The following is a 23,159-nucleotide window of genomic DNA, read 5'->3' as shown; positions in this document are numbered from 1 at the left end:
GTCTTATTTTTCAAAGATCTTTCCATCTGCTATTGGCAGAAGTCTCCATTAGGAAAGGGCAGTTTTGTGTGAGGTACATAATTTATTTCTTTTTTGGGTTGATCTTTTATGAGGATTCGGGTTTATCTTGACTCAGACCATTAGCATGGGACCATTCTCCTGGCAAAGAGAACGCACAGAAGTTGTCAGATCTGAGATACAGAGGAAATGCTCTCAAAGTTTGAGGAAGAGGAGTTCTTTAAGACTGAATTATAAAAATCCAAAGCAAGCTACCATCTTGTGGAAGCAGAAGTGTTATGGTAGTGGATTTTGTTTGTTTTCCTTTGGATACCTTACTTAAGGTTTAATTGCAACACTTGAATGTTCTGGAGCCATATGATGTAATGGAGGAGAAGTACACTGAAAGGTGAAGAATACCTTGTATCTGTTTGTGCCATGTGAGTGCTGTGCTGAATGTGAGAACTGATCTCTCTTGCTGCCTCTCCGGTGTAGAAATAGGAAAGCTATTGGAATTAGCAACATAGTGGATATCACTGAATACCCTTGGCTAGCAAAGCGTGCCTTCTCTGGTGGTCAGAAAATGTTTGGATATAAAAAGCGAAAACACATAAAATCTATTATAAATTTAGCATGGATTTTGTGGTGGATGAGGAGGGTCCATGGGAGGTATGAGATCACCCAGGGTGCAAGGAGCAAGCGAGCATTTTGTAGGGGTGGTGATGTACCCAACTTACCTGAGAGGTAATGCTGTTTACTTTTGCTTTTTGTTTTAGACTTCTTTCTGCCTTTTGGGAGAGGCAATTGTTGCAGGTTCATTAAGATGTGCAGAATACTTTTAGCCTCCCACCTTTTCTCATCTTTTTAATCTGAAGCAGGTGAGGTTGCGCATCCTGGATGAGGTGGCAGGCAGCCACCACGGATCCACAGCCGTGTGGAGCCTTCCGATCCGCTGCCCCTGAGTGCTCAGCACTTGCATGTGGTCCCCACATGCCAGTTTGCTTGTAGAATGTGTGCGTGAAAACGTGAGCGTGGAAGCAGATGTTGGCCTGTGTTGAGGAATCCTGGCATTTGCTTTGTGGCTTGAAAGATGGAAATGGCTGTTCTGTCCAAAAAATGTTGGATTCGCTGCAGCCTTGATGCAGCTGTTATGTCAGTCCCTCTGGACAGGAAGTAGCTAGGAAACTACTGCTTTGATCTGGCAAACAAAGGAGACTTGTAAAATATATTAATTGATTTTTCTTCCATCAAACAGTTTTGAACACACAGCCTCAGATCTGACTGAGACAAAATCTGATGTGTCGGTGTTGTGTGTATCTTACTTTACAGAATGTGATGCAAGAAACCCAAATTTAGTTTTTAACCTGAAGTGCTACTGAAGGAGAGAAATAGTTCGGAATAAAGAATTTGGAATTGAAATTTTTGGATTCAGACAAAGTTAAGACTGACTTGCCACCATTAATTCAGGATTTCTCAATTTGCAGACATTTGTTCTCTTCATCTTCAAAAAGCGTTACGTTACACCTAGGGCTTGCTTTTTATTTACATCCCTTTAATAGGGCCTAGGTACTCTGTCATATATGCTGCTTCAGAGGTTGTTTTCTTTTGCCAAAGCAAAGCTAGGGGGCCTTATTAGGAGGAAAAAAAAAGGAATAATCATAAATTTAGCATCTTATTACAATAAGCTTGATTGCATCTTGGTTTCTTTATAGGTTACAGAAAGAGTTTTCATTTTTCATACAGAAGGCAATTGCATGAAACTTGTGCTTTCATAGTTCCTGCTTATTAGTTGCGGAGGGAATTTCTGGGTGCTGTCTTCCATGGTAACAGCCAAATGCCTCCAGAGCCAGTGGGACTGCAGGATGCTGGGGGCGTTCTGCATGGAGAAAATTCAGTTTAATAAATGTAATAAGTCCATTTACCCTACTGGGTTATGTTAACTACCTGCATATAAACTGAGCATACATTATGTTTGGGCAAAGGTTATAGAAGCAGTTTGCAGGCAGGGCTAGCTCCAGAGCACACCGAAACAGCAGCTATTCTTATTTTAGCCCTCAGTAATACACACATTAATGGGGTTCAAGCAGTATCTGTGGTGGAGACAGTAATAACAACTATGATATAATTAACTTCAAAACCCTTTAGGAGAGAATAATTCCAAAATCTAGAGTTGAAAATGTTCACAGTTTCACGAGACGAGAATTACAGAAAGTTTAATTGGATATATAAACCCTCCAGTAGGGCATAAGTTGTCTGCTAAATGATGGTGTTAGGAAGAAGCCAGCCCCATGGCTGCCTGCTGCTGTCTCCTCCTGCACGGGCTGGTGCTAGCTGATGGGAGCTGGCTGGGGCTGGGATCCCGTCTGATGTAGCGATGCTGCTCCTCAGCTGGTGGTGCCCACGTCTAGGAAGGACGGGGCAGCCAAGATGCGTTTGAGAACTTGGCGTTCCGTGGGCGCTTGGTTGACCTGTGGAGAAGGATTATCGTCTCTGCTGGCGGGATCAAAGAAGTGAGTCCTTTTTTCACTCGATTGCCGCGTGTGAGAGCGGCTGCGAGAGACGGTGGGTGGAGGTTTTGTCACCAGTGTGTGCGTGCTTTCCAGAGCCAGACTTAAAATAGCTCCAGGCACAAGTAGTTGCTCGGGATTATTCAATCACTGGTGTATTTGACAATTCTGAGTCATCAAGGTTAAAGGTGTTTGTGGGATCCTCAAGCGCATCTTCATGAGTGGCCACGACTGCGTGGATGTAGCGCGTGAATACGTCGTTGGGCTCCGAGGGGCCAAGAAGACCAACATGTTGAGAATGATGGTAAACTTTAGAAAGGATAACTTAGAAGAAAGTGAATAACTTACTCAAAGCATCCCTAAAATTAGAATGGGAGAAAGTAAGAGCAGAAAAGAAAGAAGGGGGTGAAAGGGGGGAGTGAACCAGTTTCTTGATGTGGTTTGAAATCAGTAGTGGTGTATAAGAAAGCAAGCTGGGAAAAGCAGTTAAATTAGCAAGGCTGGGGGTAATTCATGCTGGGTAGGTGGCAGGCTTGAGAAGCTGTTTGAGATGAAAATTTGGAAACCCAACTCCCAGCTATCACTGGTAGAGTATATGAAGTAATAATGAGTATAAAAGGAAAATTGAAAGATCCAAGGTGGGCTTTGAAGAACTGATGACTATACATCTAAGATAAATAATATAGGCAAATCAGAGCCATTGTCTTGTGTGAAAATTTGTCCTAGTGAGTTGATGTGAGGTTAAGGATGGCAGTTAAGGAAGAGGAGCCTACTGCCAAAAAGTGCAAAGTGCTTTGCATCAGTTTTTAACCACTAAAAATGTTGTGGAAGACTTGGTACTGGTATTGTGCCTAGTCATTCTAAACATAAAAGCTAAGCAAATTTCAGAAATTGAGGTCTTGGCAAAAGCAGATTTGGAATAAGCTGTTAATCTGAAAGGCATTAAATGAGCAGACCCCAATAGTATGCTGTGTTACATAAAACATAACTGAACTTCCAGCAAAAGTAAGGGATTTTTTTTTTCTTTTTTTTTTAGGAGAAAGTTCTTTGTATACCTTGTATTCTGGTTGAAGCAAAAATTACTGAGAAAATAACAGAATACCTGAAAGATCATGTTCTCCTAGGGTCCAGCTTTGATGGATTCTGCAGAGGAAAACTGTTCTAGTAGTTACTCAAAATGCCCAAGCCAGGGAATGTGATTACAATTTGTTCAGATTCCAGGAGGTCTCTGAAAAATTTCGACACCAAGGCCTCTAAGGAAGCTGGATGGACAGATGGATAGAGAAAAGCATTCTTACAAAGAGGAAACTGATTTAATTTTGAATTAGAATTGATTTAGGATTTCATTTGGTTTCAAGCCAGTAGACACCATGCAAATCCTCGAAGTGATGGAGGAACAGATTATCCCTCATCTGGTCAATCATTTGCATGTTCTTGCTGTTTTGGTTAAAATTAGTTCTGGTGCTCAGTGAGTCTTATATCTGATACACTTTGTGTGTTCTGTCGGTCTGAGAGATGCCGAACCAGCGTGTTTGGCATTGCTGGAGCCAGATGCAGGAATATCAGTGCCACAACTGTACAGTCAATAGCAGTCAGCTGTGGTATGTTGTAAGGAGCAAGCCCAGAAGGACCATGTTCTCAACTCTCCATCTCCTTAGTTTAAAACCTCCTGTCTGCATCCTGGATGTGCAGAACTTGATGCCCCAGCATTGGGTTTAGAGGAGAGGGCTTAATACCTTGTGATTTTAGTCTTTCCAGTGTGTTCTGTTGTGCTGAATTCAATCAAGCCTGTTAGGGCACCATCATTTGTATTAAGAATATATTGTCACGTGTGTAGTAATTTGTAGAAAAAGCACAAGAATTCTTGCTTTGTGGAGGTGTCTGACTCATGAGCATGTTCCTCCACATTAGCAGAGTTTGCTGATAGTTAAGGAATAGCTGAATTTAGTTTTATTTTTTGTAGGATTTTCTGCTGCCCTGGATCTATAATCCATGCATCTGGGTGCACTGCTGGACCTGTTCTACAAATGTAAAAGGCCTCTGTTGAAAGGGATATATGCAATAGTTTACTTCTTTTAAGGAGACTTTACAACAGGCGTTAGGAGCCTATACATTTGGGTAGCATGATCCACAGCAGTCTGTGCTTAAGGCTCACTGTGAGTGATGGCTGGGCATGCGAGGCTCAAGGCTGATCTATATTTTAAGTGGATGTTTTAACTTATCACCATAGTTATTTAACGGGGCCCTTCATAATCCTTGTTCCAGTGGAAAAATTCCTCTTTCTTACCTAGTATTGTCTGCAGGCAATGACACCTTCAGAAATTAAGGTCTTCAGAAGCAAATGTAGCCACTAAGGCTGACAGGAATATCCAACTTGTGCTTGTGTCCTGCTTAAAAATGGGTCTTTCCCTCTTCTCCTCTCCTTGGATCAAGTTGGGATTGCATGTTCAGGATCAGAAAGACCTGTAGCTGGGCCAGCTTGTTGCTTAAATGCTTCACACGTTTTAATGCATTGTCAAAAGAAGGAGAGTCTTTTTAAAATACTTCTGAATTGTTTTTGCTGTTACATTATATTGCTCCATACCAATCTGTCTCTGTTAGTTCGTTGGTTTGTTTTGGGTTTTTTCCCAGATTATGGGATATATTGAGTTGTTTATTTTTGTGGAGTTTTTTTTTCCCCCCCATTTTTAATTTCTGTGTAAACAGGTGATGAAACATTTTCCTGCTGGAAAAAGTGCTTCTGTGGTATTATTTCTTTTTTTTTTTTCTGGACAGTTTACTGAGAGTATTCAACATACACTTTCTTTTGCTCTGTCTCATTCCATTACTCAGAGTTATATGCCGGTGGCTAATTATACTCCTCCACTGCTTTCTTGGTGTTTGTATCCTTCATGTACTTATAGGTGGTTATCAAATCCCCATCTTGCTCAGCCAGTCTGTCCAGTGCTTGTGACTTGACAGAGATTTTTATCCTTCCTGGTTCTTGAATTGCTTTGCTCGTTCCTTCTCTCTAGATGGTTTGAGAGTCTTCTAACTGAGAGCATCAGACTGATGCTCTCGTCCTGCCTCCCACCTCGGTCCTGGAGGTGGTACCTTTGCTCATGTGGCAGTTGCTTTAACTTTTGGCCTTTTTACTGTATTGCAAGTTCATATGAAGTTCCTCCCTAAATCTATCCCGGTGTTGCCATCTTCATATATCTCCCCACTGAATCTCTAATACATTCCCCGCATGTGGGAGTTTGGAGTGAAATGAGACTCATTTTGTCTTTTTTGGCCATATTGCTATACTCCCCAAGTCTCTTTATATTATATTTCTCCCAGAAAAGCGCAAAGAAATCTATGCTAAAGGAATACTAATGTAGTGAAGTGAAACATTCAAAAGTCATTAGCTTGTGTGTAACTGTGCTTCTACAACTTTTAATGTGTGCAATATGATGATCTTGAATTATATGGTGTGTCATGGTTTTCCTCTTCCTCCTTCAGAGCACAGATGAGGCATTATGTACAGAGTGAAGCAGCTGAGCTGTAGCCAGTTATTGTTCTCACTTTTAACTGAATAAATAGCTGCCTTGTTGCTCTGTGTGGCACGTGGCCCCTCCTTGCTCAGTCAGTTCTTGATTGCCATTGTTGGTGTGCACCCAAAAGTTGATTGGGTGGTGTTGTGTTGATTGGGTCCCTGTGGAGCACTGGTTTCCCTTCAGGGTACTTGTGTAAAATACAAGGTAGTGGGGTAGGTGTCGAGAAGGAAAATTTGGTTTTGTTGTGTGTTGCCCATGGAGTAGCTTTGGGAAAAGCTGATGCAGTTTTACCTCCATCTTTATGGTCATCTGAGTGTTGTCCAGTTGGTATCTTCTGACCTGCATCCTTGGGCTCGCCTTGCAAATGTTCAAGAAGTTTCCACCTTGAGAAACAAACACAGTTGTTTGAGGTTCCTGTTGAAAAGACACTGTTACATCTCTGGGTCAGATAAGGACATTGCTTATGCACTGGGCTCTCCTTCCTGCCCTGTAAGTTTCTAGAGATTCTCTTAACCCTGTTTCACAGCAAAGGCAGTGTCAGTAGTCACTCACACAACAAAACCTGGCAGTTCTGTGGATGTACAGGGGTTCCTGGAGAGAACTTTTTGTGCTGATTTCTAGATTCTTTGGGTTGCAAGGTAGCGTAACCTAAAAAGAGATTTTAGTGCAGTGTTTTTGTCCCTGGTTTGGAACGGGCAGTCTTGCTTTGGGAATGCTCTTCTTCACCATGCTGTTCTTGGCTAGTGACCCACGTGACACTTGCTTCAGTTTGTCTTCCAAAAGAGTTCATAGAGGACATAAGCTATTCAGTGCTGGTTTGAAATTCCTCTTGACTCTTTAAAGTTGACTGCTTTTTCTAATCTCTTTGCCGTCTCCTGTGAGACATACTCATTGCCAGAATTTCTTAGTACCATATGAGCTGTTGGTATTCTTGGCTCTGTTTTAAATGAGTCCAGCCTTTTCTGCCTGTCTGAAAGAATCAAACCGTGTATGTTTCAAAAAATATCCTCAAGACCGCCTCTTTTCCATCCACTTGCCCCATGGCAAAACTGGATATATTCAAATGAAGTTTGCTTTTTTGTTGCTGTTGTGCTTTCCTGCTTTTTAGTTTTCTGCCAAACTAGCACTTGGTAGCTCTAACACTGAGTTTGGAGCAGAGGCAGGAGTTTAGCTTGCTAAACTCAAAACTGTTTTTACAAAGCCATCTGAAGTGCTTAGCCTCAGCCTAATTTTGGGTTATGTAATCTAGAGTTAGAATATTGCCAGGACCAGATGCAGAAGGAGGAATGAGAATGCACGTGTGTTTTTGAAAAACCTTCTTCAACAGCGTCTGGGCTCCCAAAGACAATATTAGTTATGAGATGCTGGCCAAGGCAGTGAGATTAAAAGAGGCCTTCAAATGAAGGGACTGAGGTCATCTGGTGCACAGGAGATAATGCCAGATGCGAGAGAGAGCAGCCTGAAGAGGCAGGAGATTGCTGGGGACAAGACATGCTAAGAATCTTAATATTATTTGATCATTTTCTGTTGGACTTGATTTTGCCAAAGCAATACTGATTTTGTATTTGTTTAACTTGTTACCAAAATCTACCAACCTTATTTGTTTTTTAGCTACCTTCTCTCTTAAGCTACCTTTAGCATTGGTTCAAGGTGGCTATTTAAAACTGTCAGAGTAACACTGGCCTTCTAAGCGTTAAATGAGCTTCAGCTAATACCCTGTCTTGCTTTGAGTATTGGGTTGTCTTGTTGGGAAAGAGCATCTCCCTTCTAGAAAAAAATGGGAAAACTGAACAGCTAGGAGAAGCTTTTTAATATTTTCAATTTCAAAAGAGAATGACAGCTACTGAGATTAATAAAATTTTAAAACATTCCAATTTAAAGTGCTTTAAATATTGAATGCAGACAACTTTTCCACAGGCAGAGGAACCAGGAAAAGAGGAGGTGGCGGATTTTGATCCTATTAAAGGCCAAAGGTGCTCTGTTAATTTTGGAGGGACAGACAGCAGTCTTGCATAAGAAAAATGGGCATTTCTACCAGATGGTAAATTATTATATAGCACTAAACAGTTGAAAAAGATCAAGTCTATGAAGCATCTGGTGGTGTATCTGACAATTCATCAGTTTTGCATGATGCATGCTGTATGTATCTCATGGGCTGGAGAGGAAAGTTATAAATCTGTCAGTCTTGAAACTGGAGAGAAGCTTGATGACATTTGCTGAAAGAAGAGAGAAATCAAGAGATAGACCTATTCTTTAGCTGAGTTTTTTTTGTGTTCCTGAGAGTTATTTCTGAATGAGGGCTGTGGAGGTGCCATTGACATGACTCTGAGCAATCTGCACTCAAGATACACCATTAGATGAGGCACTTTTGTTGTTAATGGAAGTGAATGAAAGAGGAAAAGCTCTCTGAAAGCTATTCATCCCCAGTGTGGTCTGACAAATACCTAAGATGTTTTCAGCACCACCTGTAAAACTTGTTCTCTGTCCTAATCTGAGAGAGTTTGACACGCATCATTAGTTTTGACACAGTAATTTCAACCCTTGGTGTTTCCCACCCCCTCCCCAAGAAGGGTAGACTTAAGATTCTGGCTGCTGTTGAGCCAGGTGTAATACTGCTCAAAGGGTACTTCAGTGGATTCACTTCTCTGGGCAGCACAAATAACCCCTGTACATGCAGAATTTAGAAACATAATCATCACTCTTAACGCAGGCATTTCTTCCCATTCCTGTGTGGGCTGTATCTGGAGAGCTGGCTAACACCGGGCAAACGGCTTGGGGACTGAACTGAGCTTCCTGTTGGAATACAGCTTATGCAGCTGTAAAAAATACAACTGCCTGTGTCTGTCTCTGCTATGTAAGACATGTTAATGGTGCTTTTAGTAATCCTTTGGTGAGAGATGAGCGAGGATATGGAAGTTGGAGGGCAACACAGGTAACGGAGTGTGCAACTGGTACAAAGAACATCTTTTGCAGTATTCAGAATCTTGCTACTGAACTTAGTTCGATTTATGCTTTCTCATTGAGACAATAAAAGAGGGATGAGATGATCAGTATTCTCTCTGCATCTAGGTTAGAGCTAGGTTGTTTTGTAAAGTATTTTCAGATGTCTTGGCTGCAGAAGATGTTGCATAAATAAAGATTTCTCTGTGTTGTGCGATATTATAACGTGTGAAAAGATTTACTGTGCAAATACAGTAACGGAATGGAGAAGAATCATAATCTGCTGTTTGTTAGTATGATGCGATGTCAATATTTGCCAAGGTAGATTCTCTTGGGATTTCTTGTGGATTTCTCTAGGCACGATAGTTCCTGGCATTCTTTGAGTACTATGCTTTTGTCAGAAGTGAATGTGTTTGTAACTTGTGATACTTCCATCAAAAGCTTAGTGGTTTTCAAAAAAAACCACCCCAACAGCCCACAAAAAACCCAGGACGTCTTCTCTGTCAAAAACCTAGCAAAATTCAAAAATACCTTTGGTAGAGCAGTCTTGAAGATGTTTTTGAAACGTCTGCCAGCATGAGTAAGAGTGGTGCGTCGGGCCACACACAGCCTGTGCACTTGCAGATACTTTGCTTCAAGGATACTCACGGGGTCCACTCAGGCTGGCATCTGCCAGCATGAGTTTTTTTTTCGCTAATAATGCTGTGTTGCTAACTTCTGGTAACTTGCAGCTTAGGGGAGAATCTCATCAACCTTTTAATGACTGTTGGGCTTGCGCTGAGATGGCCAGAAATGAAAGTGTGAGCCCCTGTCACTGCTCAGTGTAGTCACACTGAGGGCATGGGGCTTGCTAACTCCTTTTAAGTCTGTCTTAACAGGCAGACCTTGGACTTTAGGTGAAAGTACAATGAGTATATTCTCATGAAAAGATAAAGAAGGCAGGTATACAGAAACTGTATTCTTTTTAAATACTTGCCTTTTTTTGGTTGGTTTTCAAGGAATTTTCTCTATTTCAGTATTCAGGCAGATGCCCAAGTTAAGGCAATTTGCAAGGTAATTTGCTTTGTTTTGGAGAAGGAATTATTATCAATCATCATCAAGACAGCCATCCTTTCCATTTTTATGAGTTTGAAGCTGAGGCGTTTGCTTTGGGTAAAGCTTCTCTTTATAGACACTTCCTAATAACATTCTGCTGTGACTCTGGTAGCCCTGTGAGCTGACAGCTGCTTCAGTTCAGCTTCTGTTTCTTCTGCTTGAACCCGTTGAGACTTGTCTGGTGTACACCAGCCCAGCTGGATGGCCCAAGCTATGCTTCACATGTAATTTGACCACAAACCACCCTACATATGTAATCAACCATGTGTGTCTTGGGCAGATGGACAAAGAAGAGTTACATGAGCGTATGACTGTTCCTTGTATTTAATGTGCAACTTCAGAACTGTTTGTTTTGAATAATAGCAACCAAAGGATGCATTAATAGGCCATAAAACAGACTGTACATGAAGATAAACTTGGAGATGGGTGTGCATTTATGCCTCGTGACCCTTGAAATCAGCTTATTGGCTTCAGGGACATCAGTGTGGTGCTCTGTTGCTCATGCAGCAAAGATAGTTAAATTTCACTTTAGAAGTATCTGTAATGATGTCTTTACAGTGTAGTTTGGTATATTGGCAGTTAATCTATGTGTCATGTTTGATCATTTTCCATTTCTTCCTCTCTTGGTTTGCAGGAGTGAGTCTGTGTCTGTAACGCTGGATGTACTGACCGCTTGCCTCACACTGAAGAGGACTCTCTCTACTTTGGAATATGGTGCCTAACTTCTGCATCCCAGTACTCACTGTGCCAGCAGCCATCCTCTGCTGCTTGATGCTGCCTTCAGCAGGAGCGGACAGTAAGTAACATTCGGGTTTGGACAGCTTGAGCACCTAGCAAAATTTCTTTTAAGAAATATTAAACCTTTTTGGGTTGTACTGGAAACACTGAGAGCTAAAGGACAACTTCCCCCGCCCCCTACCCCAGTCTCTTCTTTCCCAATGTGCGCATTGCAGATAAACAGGATGTGTGTGAAGGGGCACAAGTAGAACTAAAAAAGACTGGCAAAATTTATTCAAGCGCAGGAAGAATTTCTGTAGTAGCTGCAAGATCAAAACCTGACAGTTTGATTTCTAACACGTAGAGATGAGTAAAGAAAATTGGGGGCGGAGGAAGAAAGAAGTATTGGGGTCACAGTAATCCCTGTTACTTTTTCCTTGTTCTTTTGCCAGCTCTCGTAATTTGTGTAGCGCTGAGACATCTCTCCTGAGTCAGCAGGCGATGGAGAGTTGTTGGAGAAGAGGGTGCGAGTTTTTACCTTCTGGTGTAGCTCTCCTACACCTATATTTCAGCAGAATTGGAGTAGAGTGTTTCCTTGTGGTCGTGCTTTAGGCTGTCGTGTCTGTGCCTGTTGTCCCTGTAGTTTTACAGGGCTGCTGTGACTGGCTTTGAGCAGCCCCATCCAGGTCAAGGAGAAAAATGTGCACAAAATGCTGTTGTGGACAGACAAGAGGCGAGAAACATGGCTAATGTTAGCCTACTGAAAATACCTTTTAGTTGGAATGCCTCATGGAATGAGTTATACAGAGAGCAGGAAACCTTGTGGCTTTTTTGCATATTACTGGTTTTCATAAATCGTGTGTATTTGTTAGGCTATCCTCAAGTGTTTATGCATCTCCCCTCCCCTTTCTTTTGTAACCTGTAATCAGTTTTTCAGTGTCCAGAGATCTGCATATTTGTCACAGGCTCTGGCTGTGGTGAATATTCTATGCCTTTGAAAGCACCCAGGGCTCCTGGGACGCTTGAGCTGGAGCGGAGGTGACCATGATGCAGCTTCTGAGCTACTGGCAGTCATCTGCTTCTCACTGCACCTTTAGTCACCAGGCTCATAGTTAGATGTAATTTTGTGGAAGTTGAAGGAGATCTTGATTCATGTTGGTAGTAGCCTGGCTGAATGGAGAAAACAGACTGGGGGGGATCCTAAATGTTCTTGACTGATGGGAAGGAGTAAATTTAGAGAAGCTGGAGAGAAAAGTGAAGGAGGGATGTGAAGAAACATACCAATTCACTGTTTTTGTTGCCATTAGGGATGACTTGCACAGGCAACAGATTAGTGTGTAGTCTGTGTGAGTCTGAGCTGCCCGGTTAAACTGGGAGCAGCAGCTGTCTCCTTCCTCAGCTTTCTGTGCTGTCTACTGGAGCTGCTGGAAGGTGCTTATTCAGATCATTTTCTCTACACACTGTAGCCCATTTTGGGACCTGGCACAGAGAAATACATGTTTAATGTTCTGAGAAGTATAAAAATTCCCTGAGGTTCATTATCTTTATCCTGGCTCCTGCAAGGGAGAGAAGCGTCACTCCATCAGGAATGAGGAAGCTGGTGGAGCTTGAGATGTCCTAGGACAGTTCTTGGCTTGAGAATAACTTGCAGTAGGTGTGGTTTGCTAATTTTGTGGAACACTTCCACATGCTTAAATTTAACAAAATTGGCTCTGTTTTGCAGGCCCAGATCCAAATATTGGTGTCTCAGTTGTGGAATGCTTCTGTGTTGGGAAGCAAGTGTATCTGTATGTGTGCCTTTTTCTCTGGCGCAGATCTACTCGGAATTACTTTTTCCTAATCTGGAAGGCAGGTCTGGAGGGCAGTGACCTTTTAACCACCACAGCCACCACGGATTAACCGAGGGTTTCCTAGGATGGAAAGCATTGCTCTGTGTATTTTAGCAGTTTAGAGCTTTTCTGTTATCTTACTCACTGAATCTTGCCATTGACTCTGAGGGGCTGGGACCTGTGTGAAAGGACCTGCTCTGTGCCTCTGCAGGGGTCAAAATATCACCCCAAACCCTGCGCTTTTCATGTCCTTCTATCAGCGATGCAGACAAGAAGATACAGTGGTGAATCTGGCATCGGGGGGAGTCCTGGCTGAGGACAGCAGTGAAGGACAAGGGGAAGGTATGACAGTATATGCACATGGGGCTGTTGAAGCTAGAGAGGGATGCTGTGAAAAGAGCACCCAGTATGCACATTCTTCAGTTTTTTGGTCCCCACAGCATCCTGTTGGCCTCAGTCAGAGTGTTTATTTGCACGGGTTATGGCTGTTGCCAAGATGTCATTGTGATTCTTCCTTTTCCCCATTGCAAGCACTGCTTGGAGACAGTGGAGGGATGGGCAGCCTCTGTATCTGCAAAGCATTCCTGCATTTCCCCAATTAAAAGCAACAGGGTAATGAGAGCAGGGTTATCCCTGGAATTTCTGGAGTCAGTCCCCAAAATTGCTTCCTACAGGAGCAGGGAAGGAGTGCAGGGAGTGGGCTGTGCTGCATTCCTGGCAGCAGCATGTCTCCTGTCTCAATGGCTGAGTGCTCACGGAGAACCCACAGCTGGGTCTTCCCTACCTTCCCCACCTGTGCTTTGGAGCTTCTGTTGTTATAACACATTTCAGTGTTGCTGCCATAGCTTCCTGACAATTAGGCAGCTGGCAGATAGCTGGATGTTAACACCTGAGATAAAACAGATTGAATATGTATCACCTAGCGGAGTTAGCGCCCGGCTGCGCCACGATACCTCTCCTGGAACTGAGTTTACAGGAGCTGTGAATAATGTCAGCCATGAGGAATTGGAGTGGCATCCAAAGGTTAAACTGTGTGGCAGTGTCAGAAAAAGAGAGGCTCGCTGGGTGCCTCCCTGGCAGCAGGACCACGGTGGTGGTTTCCCGGCCGCTCTGGTGGGGTGCTGGGAGGAGAAGGTGAGTGGGAAGGGGCACATGTGCGTGAGCGGTGGATACAGAAGTGCTAATTTGGCAGAAAGCTCTTCCAAATCCTCCCTGGCTTCTACAGACTGCAGTAAGAAATTATTAAATTTTCTCTGTGATCTGACTGTGTTTCTGTCAGGGTGACCCTAATTCCATTAGAGCAGCTCCGAGCTGATTCAGGATGGCTGTTTTACCCATTCTCCCTCAGCTTGCCTGTGTGGGTTTTTTTATACACTCTGTGCTTCCCTGCCTGTCAGCTTTTGATTGTGCATGGGAAAAATGGCTCTGCAGATTTCATTTAATGTTCAGTGTAATTGTCAACTAAAAGATGCTTTTTTCAGCTTTTGAAAATGTCATTTACTCTAATGAAATTAAAAAAAAAAATCCTCTCTCAAAACAAAAATACAGAGAAAACAGGAAAAAATCCATACTGTCATCAGAAATCATCAGCAATGTGTTATATTATTAGCTTGGTTTTTTAAAAATTATGCTTAATTTTTGAAGTCCTGGGCAGAGGTTCCATTAGCCAGAGGAGGAGACTAAGTGACCCATCCAAGGCCTTTTCTAACCACAGTATATCTTGGTTTGTCTTGTACAGAGTTTCAAAGGGCTTAAGGAATAAAACCACTTCAAAAGTGACCTTGTAGAAGGAAAGAACTAAGGCAAAATTAGGCCAACTACCTGTGAATTGATATGTGGTAAACAAACAATTTGCACCTTTTGATTTCTAAGGGTAGAGCAAGTTTGGCTTATATTGAGGGAATGGATGAAACTTGCATCAGTGAGCTAGTGGTGGTGAAGGCAAGGCTCTGGCTCCCACCACCTCTGGTCAGAAAGGACTGCAAGTCTGAAGTGTCTCAGGGCTTCCCTGCCCCCTGTAAGAAGGGGTTGCTTTATATCCGAAAGATGGGCATCCTGTACGTGTGGTGGTGGGATGATAACTGGATTGAGGAGACACATTAAAAAAGAAAACAGGAAGGTAAGATGCTGATACTTTGAAGGTTGGGGAAAAAAGAAGTGTACTCCTTCCTAGATGTGTGGCTTCAGGTGAGCTCTCTTTGCCAGGGATTTTGCCTTGCACTTGAAATGCTGTCCAGAGGTTTTGGATGGAAGAGTGCTGAAGGAAACATCTGTTATGGCACTTGGTTCTTCTTGTCTCCCAGCTCTGCTGTCTGCTCTTAGTGTTTTGTGTTCCCGGGGCCCAGGAGTAGTGTGGCAGGTTTTGACTCCCTGATTCAGCTCCACTGCCTTTGCTTCTTAACCTGAACGATGCCTCAACAACAGCTCAACCCCAAATACAGCTGCTCCAGGCCACCCTGCAGGACAGACTTGCTGTTGTGCAAGCCTGGAAAATGGCCACTTTGGGGAGCTGGACAGCAGGATCCCATCCCAAAAGCTGGACCTGGGCTTCTCCACTGCCCTCTTGCATCATTTTCTGCTTCCGGGTTTCCTGTTTGCTTGCCTGTCCCCAAACCCTGCATGTAGTGATTATGTGTAATTGATGTGATTGGATCCAGGTATTGCAGCACAGGTAAATACTAATTTTCTGCAATTCCACCTTGACTAGCTTGACATATTCCATCAGTGAAAAGAACATGGAAAATATTGTTTACGAAAACCCCTTGACCTGAGGCATTGGGGTGGCATCATTAAGGGACAGGTTGAAATATTAACCACAGTTATTGGGCAGTGTTTATTTCTGGTGTCCTTACTCATCATAAAAATAAATATATATATTTAGGTAGAAATGGATTCCACACTTTTCTGTAAAATACCTAAATGCTGCCTGCTGGTAACTGAATGTTGCAGGCATCAAGGTAGGAGGGATGCTCTGAGGACAAACACCATGTATAGAGTAGACAACAGATCTTTCTCTGCATTTATGGCCCTTTTAGCTCCAGCACTTGCAGGAGTCACATGAATTTGTTTTGTTTGCTACACACAACAGATCACAGCATGATCATTTGTCTTTTTTATGTATTGTTAAAGCCGACATCATTCATCAGTCAACATCAGCTGTCAGGTCAAAGGTCTGCCTAGCCCCAAATCCCTCATCCAGTGGTGGTCAGTACAAAGACCTACAGAGGATGTGAGAGCAGCATAAATACATAGTGATCTCTTCCTGGTGTCCTGGGGGAGTGGTGGCTCCTGGGCCCACAGGGTGCTGTAGTAACTTCAGGCATTTGCTCTCAGGCAGCTCTGAGTGGTCAGTCTGCAGGGATGCCCTGGGGCCAGTGGTTTGCATGGAGACCACAGTGTAGGCTCCAACTTTTGCCTCCACTCCTTTTTCCTCTACTGCAGCTTTTGCCTCTGCTCCTTTTGCCTCCACTCTGTGGCTGCGTGTTTAAACCCCTTACTGCTTCTCTGCAGGACTGAGCATTCTCACTTGCCATTCACACCATTTGGACTCAGCTGCACAGCCAGAGTTACTCTCTTGCCTTCACAAGGGAGTTCCTGTGTTTAAGTGTCCATGTAAATTATCCAGCACAGTGACAAATGGTGAGGGGCTGGTGTATTTAATACTCGATCTTTGAAACAGAGTGTGCCTATTGCCTTGGTGATACAGAAGACCAGTAAAACTGCTTACAATTTTATCTTCAGTGTAGATTCATAGATTTTAAGGCCAGAAATCAGATCAGTGCAGTCTTCTACTCTGACCTGCATAGCACGGGCTGTATAATCTCAGCTAGTAATTTCTGCATCTGCTTTTAAGAGCTGTGGACGAGCTAGCACGTAGCTTCCTTTTGGGAGGCTATCAAATCATGACTTGAAGACTAAATGGTAGAGAATTTACCCATGTCCCGTGTGATCTGTAAAAATGGCAAGTAGTCATTACTTCTTCAAATCTGTATTTATTTCAAACTGCGTTTATGCATTTTTTGGGTTCAGACACTGGATGTTGGAACATCTGTCAGCTAGGCTGAAGACTTCTTCTATTTAATGAAATCTCCTGGAGAAGCAAGTTAGAGTGGAGAAGTTAGAGAAGCTGAAAGTTTGTCCTTTCTGTTGTAGAAAAACGGGCTGGTCTTGGTTTTTCTGACCAGATAAAATTCTTATAGTTCTTCACTAATCTTCCAGACTTTTCAGTATGTTTTTTGATGTCAAGGACCTTTGAATCCCTTTCTGGGCCTCTGATCCCCAGGACACAAACTTGTATTCATTACTGTGACTTGGCTTTTTGCTCAAGAATATCTGCCCTTAAGTAAATTAGAGGGCATTTTGCTGGATCCCAGCTCATCCAGTCATCTGAGTAATTCTGCACAGGTCCCGTGCTGTTAATAGCTGACTACCCATCTTGGTAAAGCTTATTACCCTTTTCTTTCCAAATACAATTGCAAGCTAGTTGCATTTATTCACAGATGTTAATCAGTTGTGGCTATTTGCAGGGTCTGCTGTGTGTATTTTAAGGAGATATTTAAAATATCTTATAGTAGTGATGGTAGCATTCTTTGCAGATGGAAAGGAGTGCCAGGAAACCAATTAAATAGTACAGTTTGTTGTGCTGCTGCTTGCTACTGGTAGTACTGACGTCAGAAAGGGGAAAAGTATGAGATCTGCTGGAGCTTTCAGTGTTTTAGCTGAGCAGTTGTAAAAAGCAATGAAGTGGTAATAGGGATGCTTTTTTTTCCCTCTCATTATCTGTTCATTATATTGGTGCTTCAGAATGATACTGTAATATAAGATGATCGAGCTCATTTTTGTGAACAACCAAGAGTATGAAATTTGTTTGCTCAGAATGTTAGTCAGTCTTTTTTCATGGGGAACATGCCTGGTTTGAAAAGGAGTGGGGGGAAAAAAGCATCTGTTCATGGGTGCTGTTCATGGGAGCTGAAAAGCAGTGGTGCACTCTTAATTGAATGCTGTGTTTAGTCCCTTGTGAGAATCACTGCTTTGTCTGTGCCAGAGACAAATCTCAGTTATTTTGTTGGTGTGAAAACACTGTAGGGTTTTATTTGAAGTTTTAAGTCACAGAAATGTCTTTTGCCTTGCACACTTTACTGACACATGATCACTGAATTAAAGCACATTTTGTAGTGGATGATGGCTTTACATTTGTGTGTGAATTGTAACCTGCAATGCTAGAACTTGCTTTGAATCTCAGTTACGTTTGGGCTTTCTCTGATGAATCATAACATTAAGCCTTCGCAAGGCTAAGGGGTACTCACATGGTACTAAAAAGAAATAATTACAGGATATATTCCATTTCACATAGTACTGGCTGGAATGAACTTGTAGTCCTGCTGTGCTTTTCAGATGGCCCTTCATTGCATGTATTACTTGTTTTCCCCCTGTTCTCCCCAACCCCTGTAATTAATAATACAATTTCGAGGAATGTATTTTGTAAAATTAGGTTGAGACGTAGATAGTACCTGATCAAAACTTAAACTAAATGAAAATGCCACCATTTTCCAACAGAGATTCATTACACCAAGGGTGACTGTTGTGAGTTGGTGCTTTAAAGTCAGCATGTGAAGAAGAGGTGTGGACTTGGTTTGTCTCTGCTACATGAGGTTATTCAACTTGAGCTTATACCGAGTTCTCTGGAAGTAGCCAGGATCTCTTGGAAAGAACCAAAATCAGTCCACTGTTGGCACTGATTAATACTGCAGACTTCAAATGAATCACACAGAGAATTCTTGCTTGCTTTTGCTGCTTTTCATGCAGGTTTTTTTTATTTTTTTTATTATAAACTCTTTCTACATGTGATGACTTCATTGGTTCACCTCAAAGATGAGGGGAAGAAGCCCTTGCAAGTTAGTTGTCACGCTGGGAGAAAACAATGACTCTTGAGCCTCTGCACTTTGTTACAAGGGTGCAGAACACCTACAGTTTTCTTTGTATTAATTTTTAGCCAAGTGCACTTCAGCTGTTGTGTTACTTCTGTTAAAGGTTGTTTTGAAAAGAGGTTTTAAAGAGACCAGGAAATACTCAGCAGCTTTACACACATAAGGTTTTTGCCCTGAAAAACTGCATTTGCAATAACCTTTCTGAGCCTCAGCATTAGCACAGCTGTGCCTGGCAGGTGGGACTGTCCCTTTTCACCCACTTGTCAAAACCAGCTGGGGGCTTGTGTGGGTGTGTTGCCAAACTCTCACTTTCACTGTGGTGTTGTCCATAAGGCAGAGGTGGCACTTCCTTGGTTTTCAAGCTTGAAACTGAAGTTCTGTCTTTTGAGAGTAAATGCAAGAGTTGGTTTCAGAAAGGATTTCAGTCTCTGTTTAAAAAAAAAAATACAACTTTGAAGTGAGGTGGCTATAGGTGTATCATACTTATTCTGTGTTTAATTTACAAGATGGAAGATGCTTTGTAAGAACTGAATGATGAGTGGTGAGAATCTTGGTAAATGCTGAAAATGGTTAAAATACTGATACGATGAAGATGACTATGTATTTTAATCCCATTTAGCATCAAATAGAAACTTTCAGGAGTTTCAGGATGCAAGAAAACCCTCAGAGGAGCAAAATTTTCTCGTGAGCAAATCCTTTCATATTCCTGTTTAAAGGACTGGGATGCCTTGTCCTGGCACAGTGTTCTCATTCTTGCCATGCTGAGTACAAAGAGTTTAGTGTGGCTCTCGGGAGGATGATGATGGTAGTTCAAGACCTGGAAAGGCTCCCTTTACTTCTGTTTGATATAACAGGCAGCGGTCCCGGCTGTTGACTTGTCATTTATACATGCTGTATATACACTTCCAATATCCTTTTTTATGCTCCATTACATACAGTTTATCAGGGGTTACACAGAGTTCCTTAGTTATAACCTGTTGTTTTCAGCTTTTTATGAGTTTGTTGTATGGCTGAAATGTGCCCTGCTTGGTCTTCAGCCAGAGTTCAAGTTGAGGGGCTGTATTTTATGAGTTGGACGTTTGTGGTTTTGGTTCTTTCTGCAAAAGTTGTCTTTGAATGCTCTTAAAAACGAAGAGAGTGGAAAAATACTTTTGTACCCTTAAAGCTGACTGTGGTGTTATTTATAGATCTCTAGTCAAAAATGTCTGTGAAAATGACTGACCACCAAAGTGCATCTATAGTAATGTCAAGAGAAAACAGAACCTGATTTGTGGAAGGGGTGACCCATAGAAAAATAAGCTGCTGAATAATATAAAGGGAATTTCATGCTAAATCTTTTAAGTAGAGGATGCTGTCTGAGCTGGTGTGTAACTAAATTAGCTGTATATTCATCCTGTGAATGTAGCCAGAGCTGCTCTTGTCTCAGCCTTCCAAAGACCTGGAGGTGCACAGCAGAGGCCTCCAGGTCCTCCAGTGCCCAGCCTGGAGTGTGGGCAGAGAGAATTAATTCACATTGACACCACAGAGTTTCTCTTATGTTGCATTTGTCTATGTCTTGAGGCAGTTGTGCAAACAGAAAGGTTTTTTTTGTTGTTGTTGAGGTTGCTCTGTGGTTGTCCTGTAGGCCACAGGGGCTTGGTCTTGTCTTTCTTGACAATGCCTGTTGAACTTTGATTCTGCATTAGTAAATGCATGGAATGTTTAACATATTTAACTGCCTAAGTTTGTTTTTTTTTTTTTCCTCAAATGCTAAAATACACCACTGTTCATATGACTGCAGAGTTATGTGCCCTATTTTAAGAGCAGAGTATGATTTGGGGGCTTTTTTACACATTAGTACAAAATCCCTCCATTGTTCACTCAGCATCTGTGCAGTGCTCCACATCTTTTTCCATTAGATACTTAGCCTTCTGTTGCAGATAAAGCTTTTTTTTCTGAGGCAGATTCAGTTAAAAAATTCTGATATTGTCTGTAATCTGTAGTATGTTGTGTGAGACGTTTCCTATGTAATTTTGAGGAATTTAAAGAACTCCACTTAACATATAAAGAGTTATATGTGGTTTATATGTAGTATACCATGTGGTGTTTTCCAAGTTCATGTCAAATTACAGATGAGACTATGAATAATTTTGTGTTACAGTAATTGGTGGACTGTGTCAAACTCTAGGTCCATTTATCCCAAAATTGCCCCAACATAAGCCTCCAATGATGGGCAACAAATGCTCCATGTTTTAAGGAGATGCAAAAAGAAACAGCTCATATTCTTGCCTTTTCTCTCCCCACCCAAATTAGTTCTTATTTCCTATGCGAAATTAAAAGTCGTTCTCAGAAGCTGGACTTCTATTTTTACTTCTGTAAAGCTTCATTAATTGCAACAACTCTAAATATTGTTATATCCACGTGGGCAAAGAAATAATGCCCAGTGTAGGTTTGGCAAGGTCAGATCAATCTAATTTCCTTTAATGACAGGATAACAGGCTTTGTGAATGGAGAAGCAGAAGATGTCATTTATCTTTAGTAAAGCTTTCAGTGCTCCCTCATGAGACTTTTTCCTGTGAAACATCTGCTCGTAGGGTGGGTATTTGGCAGTTTGGTAGCATTCAGCATTTGCAGTAATGATCTCTCTGATAGAATAGAGAACATGCTTATTAAATTTGCAGGCAACAACAAGCTGGGAAGAGCAGCAAGCATGTTGGAGGACACCATTAGAATTCAAAATGATCTTTACAAATTGGCGAAACTGTCTGAGAGGATGCATGTCAATAAGGAAAAATGTGGATAGATGTTTGAAAATAGGAGCAATCAGCTACATAAATACAGAATGAGACAACTGCCTAGACAGCTGGTATACAGAAAAGGTCTTGCAGTGCTAATGGATCAGAAACCATACAGGAATCAACAAAGCCATGCTGTTATAAGAGGCACAGACATTACAGTGATATGCAGAAATGAGGAGTACCATCTTGAAGACGCATTAGATAGTCTTTCTACTCTGCTCACGTTGGTAAGGCCTCCAGTGAAACATTTCATCTTGAGCATCCCACTGCCAGAATAGAAGGATTAATTGAGGAGAACCTGGTGTCCCCCATCCTGTTCTAGGAGGAGAAATGATGTCCTCAAACTGCAGCTGAGAAGTTCGGGTCAGGCGCTAAGCAATGCTTGCTGACATGCAGGATTGTTGGGCATGGAATTGAATTTCCGGAGGAATTTCTGGAATGTTAAATGCAAGCAGAAAGTGTTGCCTCATATAGGTTTTGAATAGACAGTGTGATTTCTTAAATGAATGTTTCTTTGTCTTCATTTATGAATCAGGAAAGGTACAGGCTCCCAGCCTGTCTTGTCTGGGTTACCTGATACTCTGATATTTTTATCCTGTCCTTTTTCATCCTCCTCTCAAGTGACAATCACTCTCTTCCCTCTGACTATGTAACTTTGTGTGAAAGTGTTTTCCAGGTCCTTAGTCCTCCACAGTGCCCTTCTCTGACTTTCTAGCTGTGCTGGGGGAAAGTATGCCATTAATAAAATGAGACCTCAAAATATGCAATAGATGTAGTTTCATCATGAACCCTCATAGGTTTGCTGTCTTTTTGCCTGTGTCTGTGTACTGACTGAAGATCTTTCAGCTGCCTGTTAAAATGTGTGGTTCATCCTCTGAAGCCGTACAATTAACTTGGCTCTGCAATGGTAGCAGGCAGTGCTGGGTTTATTTTCTCTCTGTACATATTATGTATTTGCCTGTAGGCAGTTGTCTGCCCGTGCTATATATCTGTGCAGAGGCCTGTGTCTGAACTTCCACGATTGCAGGGGCTCTACTCCCCAAGGCAGGGGCTCTGGTGCGTGTCCCGTAGTTGCTGCCAAGATGTGCAAAAACCCATCTCTGTCATGGCACCAAATGTCTCTGTTGTCCTGCAGTGATTGTCAGGTATTTCTAGGTTGGTAGTGCCAGCCTCTGTAGCACGGCACACACAGCAGGTTGGAAGCTCTGCATGTGGACCACTCCAGGAGAGCGATGCTCCCTGCTGTCCTCAGCAGCACTGACCACTCTTGTGGGGTGCATTGAAACATCTTCTGGCTGCACAAAACGCTTTGGGAGACAGTTGCAAAGGGTGCTGTAGGTCTTGCAAGACCTTCTGACTAAAATATGTCTAAATGCTTATTTACGTGTGTGAAAGGGAAAATATATTAAAAATGTGTGTTTGTATAGAACGCTTCTAATGTCAGTGGTAGTGGAAGGGAAGATGTGTAAGGTTTTTTTCCTTCTCTTTCCAGTAGTTATTCTTGCTATCAATAGCTATGCATCAACCCGTGGACTTCTGTCTGGTGAGTGGAGTCCCAGGGCTGTATGAGATGGGAGTGTCTCATGCTTCATGTTAAAAGATTATGGTTAAGTCATTGTATGTTTATGGTGGATAAGAAGCAGCTATTTACCCACCTAGACTTCTCCTTTCCTGGGTTTCATAAAAGAGCCATGTACTTCTTGGAAAACTTTCTCAAAAACAGATCAGAGGAGATTTGTCTTTTTAATGAATTGATTTAAATCAAGATGCAGGCCATTACGTGAGTTCCTGAATTCTGAAAACTCTAGCCATTGTGTTGGGGCGGTTTTTTGCCATCAGACTTTGACTTCAA

The 23,159-nt window shown here is 42.2% G+C and overlaps 1 protein-coding gene across 21 annotated transcripts in view; it reads left to right on the top strand.

Annotated features, from left to right (window-relative positions):
- PTPRF (protein tyrosine phosphatase, receptor type F) overlaps positions 1-23,159 on the top strand; it is a 375,587-nt gene that overhangs the window by 119,430 nt on the left and 232,998 nt on the right. For all 21 annotated transcript variants that reach the window (XM_017824689.1, XM_017824682.1, XM_017824688.1 and 18 more), the window contains one exon: positions 10,692-10,853. In XM_017824689.1, coding sequence (XP_017680178.1) covers positions 10,769-10,853 — 85 coding nt within the window. In that variant the 5' untranslated portion in view covers positions 10,692-10,768. The remainder of the gene's footprint in view (positions 1-10,691; positions 10,854-23,159) is intronic.

This window comes from Lepidothrix coronata, unplaced genomic scaffold (genome assembly GCF_001604755.1).
Source record: "Lepidothrix coronata isolate B3197 unplaced genomic scaffold, Lepidothrix_coronata-1.0 Scaffold112, whole genome shotgun sequence".
NCBI lineage: Eukaryota > Metazoa > Chordata > Aves > Passeriformes > Pipridae > Lepidothrix > Lepidothrix coronata.
Note: the sequence above shows the minus strand (reverse complement) of the source record. Positions and strands in the feature narration are given on the sequence as shown.